At 51.8% G+C, this 21,316-nt stretch overlaps 1 protein-coding gene across 5 annotated transcripts; it reads right to left on the reverse strand.

The window, feature by feature from the left end:
- Positions 1-556: 556 nt before the first annotated feature.
- paqr6 (progestin and adipoQ receptor family member VI) lies at positions 557-17,997 on the reverse strand. Of its 5 annotated transcripts, XM_048525502.2 has the most exons (8): positions 17,807-17,997; positions 14,936-15,159; positions 13,911-14,038; positions 9,435-9,640; positions 6,892-7,018; positions 5,373-5,469; positions 4,516-4,660; positions 557-3,541 (listed from the first exon to the last, which is right to left on the reverse strand). In XM_048525502.2, exons 2-8 carry the CDS (start codon positions 14,984-14,986, stop codon positions 3,270-3,272), a joined length of 1,026 nt encoding a protein of 341 aa, XP_048381459.1. In that variant the 5' UTR covers positions 14,987-15,159; positions 17,807-17,997; the 3' UTR covers positions 557-3,269. The 5 variants fall into 5 exon arrangements, with proteins under 5 accessions (XP_048381459.1, XP_048381463.1, XP_048381462.1 ...); XM_048525506.2 differs by lacking the exon at positions 14,936-15,159; XM_048525505.2 differs by lacking the exons at positions 14,936-15,159; positions 17,807-17,997 and adding an exon at positions 11,013-11,101 and having other exon boundaries at positions 13,911-14,024.
- Positions 17,998-21,316: the final 3,319 nt, after the last annotated feature.

Here is a 21,316-nt window from a genome sequence, read left to right on the forward strand (position 1 = left end):
TGCTCCAAGTGACCGTGTGGACTTGTTGGGCCGAAGGGCCTGTTTCCACACTGTAGGGAATGGAATCTAATCTAACCTCTCCTCATAAGACAACCTGCCTCTTCCAGGAGAACCTTCCCCAAACTGCCTTCAATACATTTACGTACTTTCTCAAATTAAAAGACCACTACTGTGCACAGTACCCCAGATGGGGTCTCACCAAAGCTCTGTATAACCTGAAGCATAACCTCATTACTTTTACATTGAATTCCCCTCACAATAAAACACAACATTTTATGAGCTTCCCTGATTATGTCCTGTACCTGTGTGCTAACATTCTGCATGTCATTCACTTGGAAACGCAGATCCTTTTTTTAAGATATAGACCCCCTAAATTGTCCACACTGAACCTCAGAGCATGCCACCCAGATCCATCCCCCTATAACCCACCCAACCCACACACCCCTGAACACTACGGGCAATTTAGCATGGCCGATCCACCCAGCCTGCACATCTTTGGACTGCGGGAGGAAACCGGAGCACCCGGAGGAAACCCACGCAGACACGGGGAGAATGTGCAAACTCTACACAGACGGTCGCCCGAGGGTGGAATCGAACCCGGGTCCCTGGCGCTGTGAGGCTGCAGGGCTAACCACTGCGCTGCCCTTCTGCAGCTCGGAACTCTGCAACCTCTCATCATTTCAAGAAGTTTCTTTCTTTTGTGTGGGGGGGAAAAGAAAAACATGTCCCGCCCCCGCCATGACACTCCAATTACCACACTTTCACCCACTCGATGAACCTGTCTGCATTGCTTTTAGCTCCCTTGTGTAGTCAGCAAATACCTACCATGGGTCTAGACATTATAACAAGTTCAAAGGCTGTGACACACACCTCCTGCTCATGAGAAAGTGGACCATTCACGTCTTAGAACATAGAACATAGAACATTACAGCACAGTACAGGCCCTTCGGCCCTCAATGTTGTGCCGACCTGTCATACCGATCTGAAGCCCATCTAACCTACACTATTCCATGTACGTCCATATGCTTATCCAATGACGACTTAAATGTACCTAAAGTTGGCGAATCTACTACCGTTGCAGGCAAAGCGTTCCATTCCCTTACTACTCTCTGAGTAAAGAAACTACCTCTGACATCTGTCCTATATCTTTCACCCCTCAATTTAAAGCTATGCCTCCTCATGCTCGCCGTCACCATCCTAGGAAAAAGGCTCTCCCTATCCACCCTATCTAACCCTCTGATTATTTTATATGTTTCAATTAAGTCACCTCTCAACCTTCTTCTCTCTAATGAAAACAGCGTCAAGTCCCTCAGCCTTTCCTCGTAAGACCTTCCCTCCATACCAGGCAACATCCTAGTAAATCTCCTCTGCACCCTTTCCAAAGCTTCCACATCCTTCTTATAATGCAGTGACCAGAACTGTACACAATACTCCAAGTGCGGCCGCACCAGAGTTTTGTACAGCTGCAGCATAACCTCTTGGTTCCGGAACTCGATCCCTCTATTAATAAAAGCTAACACTTGGTTTCTGGGCCAGCCGATCCTTTATGTGCACTGGTATGTAAGCCTACAGTATCTAAGGAGGCATGGAGAGGCCAATTTTATTACAGAGGGTGGATCTCGTGTGGAATGAACTTCCAGAGGAAGTGGCAGATGTGGGTACAGTTACATTGAAGAGACACTCAGATGAGTATGTGAATAGGAAAGGTTTAGAGGGATATGGGCCAGGGGCAGGCAGCTGGGACTGGTTCAGTTTGGGATTATGTTCAGCATGGACCGAACGGTCTGTTTCAATGCTATGTGACACAGAATGGAGACAGATGCTGAACACTGTGTAATCATCTGCAAATTTTAAGGAGGGAGGATCATCGATGAAAGATCTGGAGGGAAAGAAAACCTGCACACCTGTGACTGGACGCTCAGAGAATCCTGGAGGTAGAATAATTAAATCCGGATTGCATCTGATCCGGGGCTCGGGAAAGGTTCGATCATTACAATCAGGGAGAGAGCAGTGGTACTGACACCAGACTCCTAACACAGGGTCCAGATGCATTCTAGGCTAGGAGCAAGTGTCACTCTGAACCTTCCCCAGTCTCGAAAGCTCCTGTTCGGCCTGCTCCCTTTCCAGCAAACACAGTCACAGATCACAGTGACTCACTGCATTAAAACTACAACTTCTCGTCCTCTGGTGGACACCTGGATTCAATCTGTACTCTAACCAGCCTCTTCGACAGGGGGCTATCGATAGCAGTAGCCTCGCTCTGCTCTTGTGGGTGAGTATGAGAAGGCAGTCCAAGTGCTGAATAGAAGCGTTGCCTCTTCACAGTGTCATCCCAGTCATTCTATAATGCCTGGTTCGGTCAGCCCTCAATGTGTAGATTGGCACAATGCAGGGCTAAAGACCAAATACAACAGAGGGACTCTTGGTCAGGCAATCCATACAAACATCGCTTTCAAAAGCGAGCGAGTTTAGACGCTCAGGTAAAATCTTTAGACACACAGTTTAAACACATTAATGCCAAAGACATACAGAGGCAGCATTTGTGTGTTATTAAGTGGGAGCACCCCAGATAGAAAAGGTATATGGGTGCCTCTGTTCACACACACCAATGGGCACTCACCACGTGACATTACATGCCAAGCATACCATCCCTGTGTGGCACACCTTGCTGAGGGGAGCCTGGTAACGTTAAACAGGGCAGACAATGGTCTCAACGTGTTAGTGAGAAACTGGGCTTTAAAACCAGCTAAAGGTTGTGGCAGGAGAGGGAGCTATAAATGGCCAGGGAGTGGCAAATGTGGAGGCCACTCAGCCCTTTAAACCCATGCCGGCCCTTCCATCACACCGTGCAGCCCACAGGCCCTCACCCAGGGCATGAAAGCGTTCCACTCTTGCCAACGTAGCTGCGTGACTAAGAGTGCGGGAGTGTAATCGGGTAGGAGGAGGGAGGGCAGCGCCAGTGGAGGGCAAGGTTCAGCGGAAGGAGGGACGGGGCTGCATGAGCTCGAGCAGACGGGGATCAGAACCAACCAATGGCAGTAGAGGAATGTCGGATGGGGTTGAGCTGGTGGATGCAAGGGGAGGGTGGTACGTGATGGGAAGGGGGTAAGGGCAAGGTGGGTCAGAAGGGATCGCAAATGGGAGTCAGGTCTTCCCCCACCGTCCCCCGTTTCTTGCACGGGCGAGACTGGCATCTTGTTTGGACTCAACCGCCATTGCCCATCTGACGGCAGGGTGGGAGGGGCATGTGCAATGGGGTCGTGGGTGGGTCACTCCCGCTTCTGCTTGCATCGATCGGGAACGTGACTCTGCAGAAACGGGGAGGAACGCGGGGCCCAGAGCAACAGCAGGACGAAGATCCCGATGACCAGGCAGTTCAGAACCACGGAGACCAGCACTACCCCCAGGGTGCCCCCCAGGGACGGCAGGGGTGTGTGAGCGAGCAGCCAGGCATGACGGCACGACATATCCAGGACAATAGCCTCCAGCTGGAAGTGGGTACCCATGATGGCACAGATGTGGAACAGCTGGTGGCTGTGACCTGGGGAGGAAGAGAGACAAAGACAGCCATGAGGCAGGTGTGCGAAAGAGAGAGAGGGGGGGGCGATAGAAAGGAAGCATGAGAGAGAGAGAGAGAGAGAAAGAAAGAAAGGGGGAGAGAAAGCAAGAGAGAGAGAGAGAGAGAGAGAGGTGGGGAGAGAAAGAAAGCGAGAGAGAGAGACAGGCAGAGAGAGAAAGAGAGAATGAGTTGGAGCAAGAGGGAAGGAGAGAGAGAAGGAAAGAGATTGAGAAAGAGAGATTGAGAAAGAAAGAGAGAGAAAGAGAAAGAGAAAGACAGAGAAAGAGTGAGAGAGAGAGATAAAGAAGAAAGAAGAGAGAGAAAGAAGGGAGAGAGAGGAGAGAGAAAGAGAGAGGGAGAAAGAGAAAGAGAGCGAAGAGAGGAGAGAGAGAGAAAGAAAGGGGCAGAGGGAGAGAGAAAGAAAGGGGGCGAGAGAGAGAAAGAAAGAGAGAGACAGAAAGAGAGAGAGAGAAAGAGAGAGAGGGGGAGAGAAAGAAAGCAAGAGAGAGAGAGAGAAAGAGAGACAGGCAGAGAGAGAAAGAGAGAAAGAGTTGGAGCAAGAGGGAAAGAGAGATTGAGAAAGAAAGAGAAAGACAGAGCAAGAGATAGATACAGAGAGACAGAACCAGAAAGAGAGAGTGAGAGAGAGAGAGAGAAAGAAGAAAGAAGAGAGAAAAAGAAGGGAGAGAGGGAGAGAGAGAGAGAGGAGAAAGAGAAAGAGGTCATCAGTTGCTGGCCTGGCTTGGACAGAGTCTTGGCAGAGTGGCCAGTTCCACACATGGGCGCCATTCTTCCTGTCAACCCAGCCCTACACAAGTGCCCCCCGCAACACACCTCCCTGCAACCCCCCACAACACACAACCCCCCCCCCACACACACACGTGTTCCCTGACAAATGCTCACATACACACGCATGCCCCCACACTGACATGCCCCCACACTATCCCGAGACTCACCGATGTAGTCAAAGCAGCCAGGAGCCAGGCGCTCTGGGAGGTGGGAAGCAAACAGGAAGCATGTGAGGAAGGCAAAGACCAGGTGATGGTAATGTGTGGGTACAGCGTCATTATGACTACAATCCTCACCCCAACAAAGTAGGATCTGTGGGGGAGATGGAGAGACAGGGAGGGAGAGAAGCAGGATTAATTAGCAAATCTCCATCATTCTCTCTTACTTCCTTGTGAAGGCAAACCTTCTGTTTCAAATACCCCCATCCACTCCACCCCTACCCTCTCTCTCCCACTGTCCCTCCCCTCTCCCACCTCCATTCTGTCCCCTCTCACACTCCTCGTCTCTCTCTGTCTAGACCCTCCCCCTCATGCTCCTCCCTCCTCCATACCCTGCTCCACCCCTACCTCTCTCCCCTACCCTCCCTCCCCCAGCACCCTCTTTTTCCCCATCCCTATCCATCCCACACCCTGCCCCTCTATTCCTCCCCTGCCACCCCTCTTCCACCGCCACCCCTGGTCTCTCCTTCCTGCATGCAAAACCGCTCCCCTCTGGATTTATCCCTCCTCCCCCATTCCCCGTGTAACCACATAGAAAATCTTATGTAAACATGTCACGCTGCAGTTACACCCTCCCAGCCAGCAGAGGCACAGTTGTGACTCCCAGCGTGTGTCGTTGAGACTTCCTAGCCACTTCTGCCTGCCTTTCATTTAACAGGCGTTGACATTGGCTGTCAGACATGCTTAAACACACGCGCACAAAGATGGGGGCTGTAAGCTTTCGGAAAAGAATACTTTATTTTTATTTTCGGACAAGAATACTTTATTCCTCTAAGTCCCATCCAGTTAGTTAGCTGTTTCCTTACCCTGTAGAATAGTGGGATATTGTCAAACAGAAACGGGTAGCTAAATGCTGTTATCCGCAGTGCTTTGCTCAGTTTAGGCTGTTCGATCTCCAGGAACCTGGAAGCATACAAAAACACCCAACCAGAAAGACGTTGGAGGCTGTAGATTTCCAAACAGCTCTCTCTCCAGACTGTAATCCTACTCGAAGCGGTACTGCACGGTTCACTCGGAGTGGCCCCTGGATCTACTTCCTCCAAGCCCTGGAGGGTCCTGATGCCTCTCACTGGGCCCTTGAGGCCTGTTCCAGGCATTGATCCCAGAGCCCGGTCTGAGAGGCACACCTGGTCCAGGTGCATCTCCTGGGTCCTAGAGCCTAGTAGGGGGCCTCTTTCAGGACATGGGGCCTGTGTCACCCAGGTCCGTTTACTCAGGCCCTGAAGTCTGGTTTGGGCATGTGTCACTCAGGGCCTGGTCCTCATCCCAGAGCCTCTCCTGGCTCCTAAGGCCTGGTGAGAGATTGTCTTTCAAACTGTGGGGCCCGGTCCTAGAGCTCTCCTGGGGCCCGAAATCCAGGCCCTCGTCAGGGAGTGTCCCTCAGGCCCTGAGGCCTGGTGCATCTCCTGGATCGTAAAGCCCGATAGGGGAGTGTCCTTCAGATCACGGGGCCTGGTCTGGACACATCTCCCAGGTCCTGGGGCCTGTCACTGTCGTAGAGTCAGACAGCATGGAAATAGAGTCTTCAGTCCACACCAACCACAATCCCAAACTAAACTAGTCCCACTTGCCTGTGCTTGGCCCAAATTCCTCCAAACCATTCCCATTCACATACTTATTGCTAGAGTCTTTTAAATGCCTTTACTGTACCTACATCCACCACTTTCTCTGAAAGTTCATTCCATACACGAACAACTCTCTGTGTCGAGACATGTCCTTTTTAAAATCTTTCTCCTCTCACCTTAAAAATATGTCCCCTAGTTTTGAACTCTCTCAGCTGAGGAAAAACACTCCTGCCATTCAGCCTATCTGCACCCCTCATGATCCTCAATAAGGCCAGCCCATAATCTCCTACACTCCAGTGAAAAATGTCACATCCTGGTAAACCTCTTCTGAACCTTCTCCTGTTTAGTAACATTCTTCCGATAACAGGGCGACCAGAGCAGCACACACTCCTCCTGAAGGGGCTTCAATGTCCTATACAAGACCAGGCCCAGTCTGGGAGTGTCACTCAGGCCCTGAGGTCTGTTCCTGGTGCATCTCCCAAGTCCTGAAGACTGGCAGCAAGTGCCTTTCAGATCACGGGACCTGGTTCAGTCGAGTCTCCCAGGGCCTGGGGCCTCATCTGGGTGTGTTTCTCCCGGGGTCCGGTGTTCGATGTGTTATCCGTGGCCTTTTTAAGCTCTTGTCACTGAGGTACTGGGGGCCTAGTCCCAAAATGTTTATCGAGGCCTGGTTTGAGATTGTCTCTCCTGGCCTGGGGCCTGGTCGGGACACGTCACCTAGGGCCCGGTTGGAGCCTCATCACACCCATGTCATACCTACCTGGAGTAACAAGAGAGTGTGGTGCAGACCAAGGAGTTGAAGACAGCCACATGGGTGAAGTAGCAGTGGAGGGTGGTGTTAATCCACTGGTCAGGCATGACGTAGGCCCTGTATGAGACGGCACACCCTGCAGCAGAGAAACCGGGATCAGTGTTGGGACAATTCCCCAGGATCCAGACGAAACCACCCCACCGCGCCCAACCCCCCAACTTCCCGGAAAGGTTTTAAACTGCGGCCCGGCACAGGCCGGAAGCGAAGCCTGGGCCTTTCCGCGCTCTGGGCCTCCAACCCGGCACCACAGCATTAGTCTCCTCAGCCTGGCTTCCCACAGGGCACGGGGATAAATTCCGCTCTCCGTCCTCCACAAGTCACCAGCGAAATAAGCAATGGTTCCTCTGTTTAAACAGGCTAAACGCACACTTCCTTCTTCCAGAGGCTTGCTGGCAAGGTTACATTGTGGATAAAGACAAAGGGAGCAGTTTGCCCACTGGAAAATTAATTCTGCACGCAATAACAAAATGGTGAATCAGTTCTTTATCCCCACATACAATGCCTCTGTCTCTCTCTCTCTCTCTCAGTCAGGCTTATTTGACTTAAAGCCACACAGGGCCAGCTGGCATACCCTGCCCAGCACCATAAGGGACCTGACAGCTCCCAACAGCATTAGATCTCGGGCTGGTACCACTCATTTGCAAACCTCGAGTGGACTGGGGAGGTGTGGGATAGGAGACAGAGAGAGAGAGAGAGAGAGAGAGAGAGAGAGAGAGAGAGAGCGCGAGCGCGTAGGCCACATTCCGGGCTCTAGGCATCTTGGGGAGGAGCTCTCTGCTCTCCTCTCACTGAGCCCTCTTGGGTTTTTCATCGCTCCACCATTGTCAGCTTTGCTGCCCCAAGCACTGAGCTCTCTATACCTCTGCCTCCTTATCTCCACCCCTCCTTCTTCTCCTCTTTGTCTCTCTCTCTCTCTCCACTTACACCCGGCTGCCTCTCTCCCACTCCCAATCGCACATTCTACGCCTTCCTGTCCCCTCTCCCCTCCCTGACCTTCTATTCCTCTATCTCGCTCTTCCCTCTCCTTCCATCTCACCCTCCTCCCTCTGTCCACATCTCCCTCCATCTCTCTCTCTTCCCGCTTTTGTCTGCCTCCCCCTCTCCCTCTCAGAGTCGTACAGCACGGAAACCGACCCTCGTGCCGACCTTAATCTAAAACTAGCCTAGCTCCACCTGCCACCTTCCTGGCCCGGAACCCTCCAAACCCTTCCCAATCACAAGCTCATCCGAATGTCATCTCAACTTTGTACCCACAAGACTTCCTCTGGAAGTTCATTCCACACACAACCTACTCTCTGCATAAAACAAAATTGTCCCTCATGTCTTTTTGACAATCTATCTCCTGTCACCTAAAAATATGCCCTCAGTCTTGAAATTGCCCCACTCTAGGAAAAAGACACCAGCCATTCACCTTATCTATACCCCTCAGGATTTTATAAACCTCTATAAGCTCACCTCTCAACTTCCTACACTGCAGTGAAAGAAGTCCCAGTCTATCCCACCTCCCCTTATAACTCAACCCCTCCAATCCTGGCAACATCCTGGACCCTCCCTAGCTTCATAATATCCTTCCTCTAACCAGCCTCCTCATCCATCTGTCTCTCCCTTCCATCTTTTTCTCCCATTGTCCACCAGACGGTAAACAAGAGGGAAGCCAGATACAGATGGAATCAGAGGGAGGCAGTGGGAGAGGGAGGAGAAAACGGGGGGGCGGGGGGGGAAGACGGGGAAGGAAAGTAGAAGGTGAAGAAGGGAGGGAGATGCTGGGGGGGGGGGACAGAGGGAAACAAGCAGGAGTTTCTCTCTCATTGTCCCGTGGAGGTTGGAGAGGACCTCGGTCGGGCCTCTCCTGGAGCACTGTGCAATGTTCTCACCGCCCCATTACATGAGGTCATTCCCAAACTGGAGAGGGTTCAGCAGAGATTTTGCAGGATATTGCCAGGAAATGGAGAGGCTGGGGCTTTTCTCGCTACAGCGTAGGATGTTGAGCAGCGACCTTATACAGGTTTAAATGGACAGGGTGTCTTTTCCCTAGCGTTGAGGCGTTTCAAGACCAGGGGGCATACTTTTAAGACGAGAGGAGAGAGATTTAAAAAGGACATCGGAGACAACTTTTTGAAAACAAAATCACAAAGTGTGTTGAACGAACTTCGAGAGGAAGTGGTGGAAGGGTGCAGTTACAACGTTTAAAAGACTTTTGGATGAGTACATGAGTAGGAAAGGTTTGGAGGGATATTGGCCAGGAGCAGGCAGCTGGGACTAGTTTAGTTTGGGATTATGGTTGGCGCATCTCCATGTGGTCTATCTCCATGTGCGCACAACACACACCCCGCTCCACCCCCCCCCCCCCCCCCCCCCCAGCCGTCACAGCACCCCCGACACGCCAGAAGCGCCAAACTGAGTGACAAGTGTTCTCCCCACGATGAGTCCGGGCACGCACCGAGGCCGGGATACGCTGGGTCGACAGCAGGGGCGAGGGAGAGCAACCGTACCCAGGCTGTAGAGGCTGAGGGCACCGTAGTCAAGGAAGTAGCAGATGTGTCGGACGTGAGCCGACATGGTGCTGAAGGTGTGGGCGCAGCTGGAAATGAAGGGGTACAGGCAGATGACCAACATGTAGACCAACAGCGGCCAGGCGTAAGCCTCGTTATAGAAGTCCATAGAGTGCGACAGGACCAGGAACCTCCATAGAAAATACCTGCAGCAAGGCAGGAAGACAACCATGAGGGCCAGATACACAGCAATCCTTTCCACTGTCATTAATCTCCCAAAGGCACTATGCACAGTCAACATCACCAGTACCTCAGCTTAGGGGCAGAAAGGAAGCAGCAACAGCATTAAACCTCAAGCCGAGGGAACGTTGCTGGGCCAGTAATCCAGAAACCCACCACCAATAGTCCCAACCCGACAAGCACTGGGTTCAAAGCCCACCATGCACCCCGTTACGTGACAATCAAGATATAACTGCATTCCAGCGCAATCCAAACGCACTAAATTGGCCAAATCCAGGGATTGGAGATGAGGAGTCACCGGTTTTCGTGACAACGTGCATGGGTTGAGGGATTAGGGAAACACACCCATCCGTACCCGGTCCGAACCCACACGTGACTCCAGGCCCAACCCGGGGCTGACTCCTAACAGAAGGCCCCAGTTCATCACGTTTAGTGTCATAGGGTCCCGCAGCACGGAAAGAGGCCGTTCGGCCCGCTACATCCGCTCCAGTGATCAAAGCAGCTCTCCATGCTATCCCATCCCCCCATCAGCTCACAGCCCAGTATGCTGTAATTTTTTTTTGGTTCAAGTGCTCAGCTCAATTTTTTTTCCTAATGTAGTTCAGATTCCCACCAACCTCTTGATGATAATGGCCTAATGTTATTATCGCTGAGCTGTTAATCCAGGAAACCCAGATAACATTCTGGGGACCTGGGTTCGAATCCTGCCACGGCACATGATGGAATTTGAATTCAATAAAATATCTGGAATTAAGAGTCTAATGCTGACCATGAATCCATTGTTAATTGTCAGGAAAAAAACCCAGCTAGTTCACTTATGTCCTACAGGGAATGTCCTTTGCCTGGTCTGGTCTATATGTGACTCCAGACTCACAGCAATGTGGTTGACTCGGAACTGCCCTCTGGGCAATTACAGATGGGCAATAAATGCTGTCCAGCCAGCGACGTCCTCATCCCACTAATGTCCCCTCTAAGTCTCCTGCTCCTCCAGTGCCCCCCCCCCACCCCATTTACAGACCGAGGAAGGGATTTTCTCTATCTCTGCCCCACAGAGGGGCTGTACACCTCTGTCAGGTCCTCTCACACCCAGAACTGTTCCAAGGAAGGATCACCGGGCTTGAAACATTAACTCTGATTTTAGTCTTTTCTTCACAGATGCTGCCTTGGGGAAATCCCGTCTGCACCCTCCCTGCAGAGCGATCACGGTCTTCCTACAGTGTGGAGCTGCACTCAACAGTCCAACAGTAGCCTGAACTAATGTTATACACAGCCCTACCACAAACTCCCCTCTCTTGTTCTACACAGCTCCTTGAAAGGTGAGGAAAGCATTTTACGCACTTGTAGTTGTCGGTCAACGCTTTGAGAACTGCTGGGCTTTTCCAACGACTTTGTTTCCGTCTTCGAGTGTGGGAGTCGGGATGCGCGCTCTGTACAGGACATTGCCACAGGCTCATTTGGAATACCGCGTACAGTTCTGCTGTAAGAAGGGTGTTATTAAACTGGAAAGGGTGCAACGAAGGATTTTTGAGGATGTTACCGAAACTGGAGGGTTTGAGTTATAAGGAGAGCCTGGAGCATATTCTTCCCTGGGAGAGTGAATCTTATAGAGGTTTATCACATTACGGGGTCATGGATGGGGTGAATAGCAGAGGTCTGTGAGCCTTTTAGAACTACATCTCACTCCTTCTTGAAAACATTCAATGTTCCGGCCCCGACCGCTTTCCATGGCAGAGAATTCCACAGGCCACCTCCCCACTCTGAGACATTTCTCTTCATCTCAGTCCAACCCTGTCTCCTTTAAACCGTGACCTCCCCCCGTTCCCGGATCTGGACTCTTTCCTCCCATTTCCACCCCAATCATCAGGAATATCCTTCCTGCCTTTAACCCTGTCTAGTCCCACTAGGATTTTATAGGCTTCTATGAGCTCTCCACCCTCATTCTCCCTAAATGGGGCGGCGATTCCAACCTCGGGTGACTGTCTGTGTGGAGTTTGCACATTCTCCCCGTGTCTGCGTGGGTTTCCTCCGGGTGCTCCGGTGTCCTCCCACAGTCCAAAGATGTGCAGGCGAGGTGGATTGGCCATGCTAAATTGTCCATAGTGTTCAGGGATGTGTGGGTTATAGGGGGATGGGTCTGGATGGGATGTTCCAAAGGTCAGTGTGGACCTGTTGGTCCGAAGGGCCTGTTTCCACACTGTAGGGATTCTATGATAAACTCAAGTGAAAACAGGCACAAGTCACAGAATACAATTCTGGTCGCCCTACTGAAGGATAGATTTTATTAAACTGGAAAGGGTACAACAAAGAATTTACGAAGGTGTTACCGAGATTGGAGGGTTTAACCCCGTAAGGGGAGGCTAGGAATCTTTTCCCTGGTGTATCGGAGACCGAGGGGTAACTTCATAGAAAGTTATAAAATCCTGAACGGCATAGAAAAAGTGAATGGCCAAGGTCCTTTTCCAAATGTAGGAGATAGAGGGCACAGGTTTAAGGTGAGAAGGGAAAGATTTGAAAGGGAAGGTGGGTCTGCTCCTACCATTTTTAAATCTTTCACCTCTCACCTGAAAAACATGCCCCTAGTCTTAAAATACCCCACCCTAGGGAAAGAAGATGCCTGCCATTCACCTTATTTACACCCCTCATTATTTTATAAACCTCTCAACCTCCTACACTCCAGGGAAAAGTGTCCCAGCCTATCCGGCCGCTCCTTATAACTCAAACCCTCCATTCCGGCAACGTCCTGGTAAATTTTTGCCGAACCCTCTCCAGTTCAATAATATCCTTCCCATAACTGGGAGACAAGAACTGCACACGGCACTCCAGGAGAGGCCTCAACAACATCCCTGTACAACCTTAACATAATAACTCATACACTCAAAAGGTCTGAGCAATGAAGGCTAGTGTGCCAAACATCGTCTTAACCCATCTGTCTACCAGTCAGGCAAGATTCAAAGAATTATGTACCTGAATCCCTAGGTCTCTCTGTTCTACAGCACTACCCAAGGCCCTACTTTTCATTGTATAAAATCTTGCCTTTATTTGTTTTTCCAGGGCCCATCCTCCCAAATTAAACTTATTTATTTCTTTCCCTAGAGTAGGTGAGTGAGACAATAGGAACACGGCAAAAAGCAGGAGTTTGCCATTCGGCCCTTTTGAGCCTAAACTGTCTTTCAATTCTCTCAAAGCTGATCATCGTACTCAGGACCCTGTTCCCTGCTTTCTCCCCTTCAGAACTACATGTAAGTCCTTCTGCGGAGAGAGTGGCCATGGGGTATAAAGCAGAGAAGCTTTGAATCAATACAGGAGAGGGGGGCAGGGAGAGAAGAGACAGAGGGGCACAGAGAGAGAGAGAAAGACAGAGACACAGAGGGGGGGCAGAGAGAGAGAGAGAGAGATGAGGGGGGCACAGAGAGAGAAGAGACAGAGGTGCACAGAGAGAGAGAGAGAGAGACACCGGGGGCAGAGAGAGAGAGAGAGAGAGAGAGAGACAGAGACACAGAACGGGGCAGAGAGAGAGAGACAGAGACACAGAACAGGGCAGAGAGAGAGAGAGAGAGACGAGGGGGGCAGAGAGAGAGAGAAGAGACAGAGGCGCACACAGAGAGAGAGAGAGAGACACCAGGGTGGCAGAGAGAGAGAGGAGACTAGGGGCAGAGAGAGAGAGACAGAGACAGAGACAGAGTCACAGAACGGGGCACAGAGAGAGAGACAGAGACACAGAGAGTGGCAGAGAGAGAGAGAGAGAGACAGAGACACAGAGGGGAAGACAGCGAGTCAGAGACACAGAGGGGCACAGAAGCAGAGAGAGACAGAGACAGAGACAGAGACACAGAGCAGGGCAGAGAGAAAGAGACAGAGACACAGAGAGGGGTAGAGAGCGGGAGAGAGACAGAGACAGGTGGAGAGAGAGAGAGAGAGACAGACTCACAGAGCAGGGGGCAGACAGTGAGAGAGACAGAGAGGAGCAGAGACAGAAGGAGGGTCGGGGCAGAGACAGAGAGAGAGAGAGAGAGAGAGAGACAGACGGACACTGGGGGGGGAGCAGAGACAGAGGCAGGGCAGGGGAAATGGAGGAGGCTGGTGTACAGCAGAAATACCAGTCTAGAGCAGAGGGGTTGCAAATGGTCTCTTTCTTGCAGTTGATACCGTTATAAGGAATTGACTGTAATAATGGTGTCCTAGCACCCTCTGGACCCCAGCTCCCTTGCCACCCAGCCCAGGCAGATCGCAGCTTACCATGTTGGGAGAAAATGCGTCCAAATGTTCACGGTCTCATTTGTCATCTGAAAGCTGCTGAGAAGGCAGTCCAGGGCCGAGCTCCTCGGGTGGCGGTAGCCGGAGATAATCCCATCTTCCCGGAATACCTGCACAGGCCAGGAACGGAGCGACGGTGAACGTGCATTTTGGTAGCACCTTCCAAGCCACCTCAAAGCTTCCCGAAGCCCTCAGTGACCAATGGCCCTGGTCGACGTCCCACTGCGAGAATCGTGGGAGCCGCCTGGCCCCCAGCAAGATCCCACGGATTGCAGCAGACCGACCCAGAGTGCCACACGCTGGTCGAGGGATAAAAATTGGCACCGTGTTGGAGTGAACTCCTTCCTCCTCCAACGAAGCTCCCTGGCACATGCCCAAAACCTTCTCTTATGCCAACAGTAATCCTAGGGCCTTGTCCATCTACCTAGTGAGCAGAGTTAACAAGGTGCAGAGCTTGATGAACACAGCAGGCCAAGCAGCATCAGAGGAGCAGGAAGGCTGACGTTTCGGGCCTAGACCCTTCATCAGGAAAATGAAGGGTCTAGGCCCGAAACGTCAGCCTTCCTGCTCCTAAGATGCTGCTTGGCCTGCTGTGTTCATCCAGCTCTCCACCTTGTTATCTCGGATTCTCCAGCATCTCTCTACCTGGAGTGAGCAGCCTGCTCTACACCTATCCCGCCCCCCCAGTGGCCACCGTCTGGAACTACACTGTGACATTTCACCAGCAAAGCCTAATGGGAAATGTTGTCATAGCCACTTAACGCACTTAACAAGCCCTTAGGGGTATATGTGCACAGACATACAAGCTACCCAACGCTGGGGCTTTCTTTAATCCACACAGTGGCCGCACCACTTTGACTGAACTCTTGAAGAGTCATACAGAGCTGGAAACTGGAAACGTCAACTCTTCCTCTCACACGCTCGCTCTCTGCGGATCCCGCCAGCGCTGCTGAGAGTTTTCCACTGGAATCCCTTAGCTCTGAGGATTTCAGAGAGATCGGACTTACCCTGGGGACTTGGTGATTGCTTAAAAGCTGCGGCAATTTCACCGACAACATCCTCTTCCTGGGCGAGATGCCGCACTTCCCAGGGACTGGGGCTTAGCCGGATCAGGGGGGTGGGGGTCAACGGAGATCAGCCCGGTTGCCATGCAACCTTCTCCTCCTCAGCTCCATCGCCCAGTCAGTTACCACCAGCAGGAGGCACACTCCAGAGTTCCTTTGGCCAACAACTATATAGACCACACAGAAATTCCATTCAGAACATTCCCGGGACATGTTACCCCTTCCATTTGGCAAACTACCCCAAGAGGCTTCAGGCTACTAAGGTGGGGGGAGGGGGTAGCAAAGGTTTGCCAGACTGATTCCTGGTATGACAGGATTGACGTACAAAGAGACCCTGTGTAGATTCACTGGAGTTTAGGGGAGAATCTCACAGAAATCTACAAATTTCTAACAGAACTGGACAAGGATTAAGGCAGGAAGGATGTTCCCGATGGGAGTCCCTGTCTAAAGGGTGGGACTAAGATGAGGAGAGCAGGGAGCCCTGTGGAATTCTCCGCCACAGGAAGTGGTCGGGGCTGGAACGTCAGATGGTTTCAGGAAGGAGTCGGATACCATGAGACCATAAGACATAAGTTTGGAAGCAAGGCCATTTGGCCCATCGAGTCCACTCCGCCATTTAAATCATGGCCGATGGGCATTTCAATTCCACTTCCCTGCACTCTCCCTGTCACCCTTGATTCCTTGTGAGATCAAGAATTTGTCGATCTCTGCCTCGAAGGCATCCAACGTCCCGGCCTCCACTGCACTCTACGGCAATGAATTCCACAAGCCCACCAATCTCTGGCTGAAGAAATGTCATCTCATTTCCATTTTAAATTTATCCCCTCTAATTTTAAGGCTGTGCCCAGGGGTCCTAGTCTCCCCGTCTAATGGAAACAACTTCCCACCGTCCATCCTTTCTAAGCCATACATTATCTTGTAAGTTTCTATTAGATCTCCCCTCAACCTTCTAAACGCTAATGAGTACAATCCCAGGATCCTTAGCTGTTCATCATGCGTTAAATCTACCATTCCAGGGATCATCCGTGTGAATCTCCGCTGGTCACGCTCCAGGGCTAGTATGTCCTTCCTGATGCGGTTCTGAAGGGGAGAAAGAAGGGAACGGGGGGGGCCAAACTGGGCGATCGGCCGTGATAGTATCAAAGAGCAGAGCAGGTATGAGAGGCCAAGTGGCCTGTTCCTGCTTCTATTTATGTAGCTCTGATGTAGAACTACATCCAGCAGGCCTTTCACCTGGTTTCTCCATAAAATTAAAATTCCTTACAGGGTAGGACTCCGAATAAAATCCGTCAGTGAGATTTCACAACTTGGATCATCAGGGCTTCTGATTTCTTTGCTCCTCAATCCTTTATAAGAGCTCAGAGAGAGATATGGACCAAATGCGGGCAAATGGGACTTTAGGATATCTGGTCAGCACAGATGAGTTGGGCCAAAGGGTCTGCTTCTGTGCAGTTTAACTCTCAGCCAAATTCTGTCTTCCTCCTCGCAGGCCAGGAATGGGATGGAATACCGCCCCCCCCCCACCCCCTACTTGCCCTGGTTGGGGGCAGCTCCGACAACACTCGAGAAGCTCGACACCATCCAGGACAAAGCAGACCCCGCTTGATTGGCATCATGTCCTGCTCCCTCCGCCACCAACATTCAGTCGCAGTCGGGTGTGCCATCTATAAAACATACCACCGGGGATCTCCTGAGCCAGCACCTTCCAAACCCCTTGCATCTAGAAGGACAAGGGCAGCGGGTACGTGCAAACACCACACCCCTGCAAGCCACTCACAGACTTGGAAATACACAGGCCGTTCCTCATTGTCTAAACTCTGGAACTCCACCCCCCCACCCTCCCCCACCGCCCCCCGCCACCAGCAGCACTCTCCATACATTCAGGGACCGTGGCGGTTCACGAAGACAGTTGACCCACATTGTCTAGGGTGGAACGAGGGACTATTGTGGGCCCAACCCAATGAACAAATGAATCTGAGCCCCTTTCCGCACTCACCCAGGGAAAAAAACCGGCTGGCGTCTGAAAACACAGAGACAGCCCTTCAGCCCATCTGTTGTGGTGTCAACTTCCCTGAATTCAAACCCTAGCCCCCAACACCTCCAACGAGAAAAGACTTCACAATCAGCGTTGCCCCCCCCATTCAGAAACCGGGTCAATGAAAACGGTTCGAGTCTGGGGCCCCTAACTAAGTTGGTCCCTCTGATCTTCTGGTTTGTATAACCCATGCCCCCGTACACCCCCTGGCCCTTACCACGCCCACCAGCCTCATCCAGACACTAGGCAGTTTACCCCTCTTGCAGGACTAAACATTTCCAAACCAAAACATTCAGGGCAGCACGGTGGCTCACAGCTCCAGGAACCCGACTTCCACCCTGGGGTGGCTGTCCGTGTGGAGTTTGCACATTCTCCCTCTGTCGGCGTGCAGATGCTCTGGTTTCCACCCACAGTCTAAAGGTGTGCAGGTTAGGGTTGGTGGGCCGTGCTAAAGTGGGTTACAGGGGGATGGGTCTGGGTGGGATGCTCTGAGGGTCGGTGTGGACCTGTTGGGCCGAAGGGCCTGTTTCCACACTGCAGGGATTCCACGATTCAAAACATTGAACTAATTTGTTTTCAAACCGCTGAAAGCCTGCTTTGTCGGGTCGCTCACCAACGTTGCCTTACAAGCAAAACCAGTGAACTGTCTTCAGAAGAAAGGAAACACTGAGGTGTGCCAGAGAAAAGGCAGGGTCGCAGAACTGTTCAGCTCAAAACTCAGGAAACTTATCCTGACAGCTTTCTGTTTTCAAAAGGAGTTGGGGAAGCAGAGTACTCACCGATTTTTTTTGGGTGTGAGAGTCTGGTTTAGTCCAGACTGCTTAGTCCCTGGCTGTTCGAACTGTTCATGATGTTTGTTGACAGAGTGTGCGTGTGTGTGTGAAACAAATAGACAGACAGACAGTCAAAGATGAGCGAACAGCCCACTGTCTTCCCTCTCTGCTTCCTTTCCTGTGATTGTGAAACTGGAGTCAATCCCCGCCCATTGGGAGCTGGGCTGGTTGGCTGCGATGGAAAAGACAGGGGGCCCCTTGTGTTCTGCAGGATCAGCCAATTGCCTGGAAAGCACCATTTAAACTCGCAATGTCCCTGCCCTACATCATTGCCCCCAACTTCATAGAAAGTCTGTGCACGCTGTGACAAAAACCCTTAAAGGGATGCTGTCCTGGCACTTTCTTGCCCCTTAAAGCAAGAGGATCTTTCACTTTGGAACACTATAGCCCACCTTACAGAAACACTGCTTTCGCACTTCCCTGCCCCTTAAAGAAACAGGCCCATCACTTTAGAACACTTAGTATCCCTTAAAGAGACACTGCCCTCGCTCTGTTAAACATTTATGCCCCTTAGAGACAGGACCATTACTTTGGAATGCTGTTAGCATTCTCTTAAAGGGACACTGCCCTCACACATTCCTGTCCCTTAAAGAGACAGTACCATCGCATTCGAACATACTACCAACCTTAAAGGGACACGGTCCACACTCTGTGACACATTTATGCCCCTTAGAAACAGGGCCATTATTTTGGAACACTATACCCACCTTAAAGGGGCACTGCCCTCACACATTCCTGTCCCTTAAAGTGACAGGACCATCACTTTGGAACACTATGCCCACCTTAAAGGGACACTGCCTTCACATGCACCTGTCCCTTAAAGAGACAGTACCATCACTTTGAAACACAATGCCCACCTTAAAGGGACACTGCCCTCACACTTTCCTGTCTCTTAAAGTGACAGGACTACTATTTTGGAATGCTGTTAGCACCTCTTAAAGGGACACTGCATTCACATGCACCTGTCCCTTAAAGAGACAGTATCATCACTTTGGAATGCTGTTAGCATCCCTTAGAGGGACACTGCCCTCATTTGTTCATGCCCCTTAAAGCAAAAGGACCATCACTTTGGAATGTTGTTAGCACCCCTTAAACAAACACTGCCCTCACATTTCCCTGCCCCTTAAAGAGACAGTGCCATCATCACCCTGACCCTTTAAGAGTGCACAATCTTTGTAACACTGCCCCTTAATTGGTCAGTCATAGAAACATAGAGCACCGAAACAGGCCCTTCAGCCCAACCCGTCCATGCCGACCAGGTTTCCTAAACTGAACGAGTACCATATGCCTGCATTTGGCCCATTACCCTCTAAAACCCTTTCCTATCCATGTACCTGTCCAAATGCCTTTTAAATATGTTTGTACCAGCCTCCAGTTCCTCCGACAGCTCGTTCCACACATGCACCACCCACTGTGCATAAACATTGCCCCTCAGGTCCCATTAATATGTCCGCCCTCTCATATTAAACCTATGCCCTCAAGTTTTGGATTTCCCCCACCCCGGGGGAGAAGACGTTGGCTATCAATTTCCCTCTAAATTTGTAGAAGTTCAGCCTCCTACATTCCAGGGGAAAATCGTCCCAACCTCTCATCTTCCAGTTTTGGGAAAGGTCCTTGTAAATCGTTTTTTATACCCTTTCCAGTTTAATAACTCGACGTCAGTGCCCTCACCCTGTAACACCGCCTTGCCCCTCAAAGACCTCAGTCCGTCCTATCAACTGCTCATGTTTCAAAGGATGGTCCCTTCGCAGCTCCTGCCTCTGGAACCTGAAGTAAAAATGCCATTTTAAGCCATGGATCACTTACTTAGTTTTCAGGATCTCTTTGCCTTCACCCTGGAAAGATCAATCTTGATGATGTCAAGATTTCACAGTCGATAGGTCCTACTGGAAGGGAACCCATCAGGCCGACAAGGTCCAGTGTCTATGTGAATCCCGTCACTACACTAACTCACAACACAGATGCCAGGCACAGCATTGTTGCAGGGTCAGCGCTGAGGGAGCGGCCACTGTTGGAGGGTCGGTGCTGAGGAAGCGGGTGCTGTCAAAGGGTCAGTGATCAGGAAGCACCACAATGGTGGAGGAAGCATGCTGAAGAAGCACTATTTTGTCGGGGGGGGGGGTGGGGGGATTCAGTACTGAGGGAGCGGGCATTATTGAAGGGTCAGTGCTGAGGGAGTGCTGCTCCATCAGACGGTCAGTGCTAAGGGATTGTCAGACTGTCAGAGGGCCAGTGCTGAGTGTGCACTGTATTTTCAGAGGGTCAACACTGAGGGAGCGCCACACTGTCAGAGCGTCAGCACTGAGGGAGCACCGCACTGTCAGAGGGAGGGTCAGTGATGAGGGAGGGCTGCACTGTCGGAGGGTCAGTGATGAGGGAGTGCCACACTGTCACAGGATCAGCACTGAGGGAGCGCTGCACTGTCGAGGGTTAGTGCTAAGGGAGTGCCACACTGTCAGAGGATCAGCACTGAGGGAGCGCTGCATTGTCGAGGGTTAGTGCTAAGGGAGTGCCACACTGTCAGAGGATCAGCACTGAGGGAGTGCTGCACTGTCGGAGGGTCAGTGATGAGTGGGGGGGGGGGCTGCACTGTCAGAGGTTCAGCACTGAGGGAGCACCGCAATATCAGAGATTCAGTGCTGAGGGGATGCTGCACTGTCAGAGAATCAGCACTGAGAGAGCACCACACAATCAGAATGTCACTGCTGAGGGAGTGCCACACTGTCAGAGGGTCAGCACTGAGGGAGTGCCGCACTGTCAGAGGATCAGCACTGAGGGAGTGCTGCACTGTCAGAGGGTCAGTACTGAGGGAGTGCTGCACTGTCGGAGGGTCAGCACTGAGGGAGTGCCGCACTGTCAGAGGATCAGCACTGAGGGAGTGCTGCACTGTCAGAGGGTCAGCACTGAGGGAGTGCTGCACTGTCGGAGGGTTAGTGCTAAGGGAGTGCCACACTGTCAGAGGGTCAGCACTGAGGGAGTGCCGCACTGTCAGAGGGTCAGCACTGAGGGAGTGCTGCACTGTCAGAGGGTCAGCACTGAGGGAGTGCCGCACTGTCAGAGGGTCAGCACTGAGGGAGTGCCGCACTGTCAGAGGGTCAGCACTGAGGGAGTGCCGCACTGTCAGAGGGTCAGCACTGAGGGAGTGCCGCACTGTCGGAGGGTCAGCACTGAGGGAGTGCCGCACTGTCAGAGGATCAGTACTGAGGGAGTGCCGCACTGTCGGAGGATCAGTACTGAGGGGGTGCTGCACTGTCGGAGGGTCAGCACTGAGGGAGTGCCGCACTGTCAGAGGGTCAGCACTGAGGGAGTGCCGCACTGTCAGAGGATCAGCACTGAGGGAGTGCCGCACTGTCAGAGGATCAGTACTGAGGGGGTGCTGCACTGTCAGAGGGTCAGCACTAAGGGAGTGCCGCACTGTCAGAGGGTCAGCACTGAGGGAGTGCCGCACTGTCAGAG

Source organism: Stegostoma tigrinum, chromosome 47 (genome assembly GCF_030684315.1).
Source record: "Stegostoma tigrinum isolate sSteTig4 chromosome 47, sSteTig4.hap1, whole genome shotgun sequence".
Classification (NCBI taxonomy): Eukaryota; Metazoa; Chordata; class Chondrichthyes; order Orectolobiformes; family Stegostomatidae; genus Stegostoma; species Stegostoma tigrinum.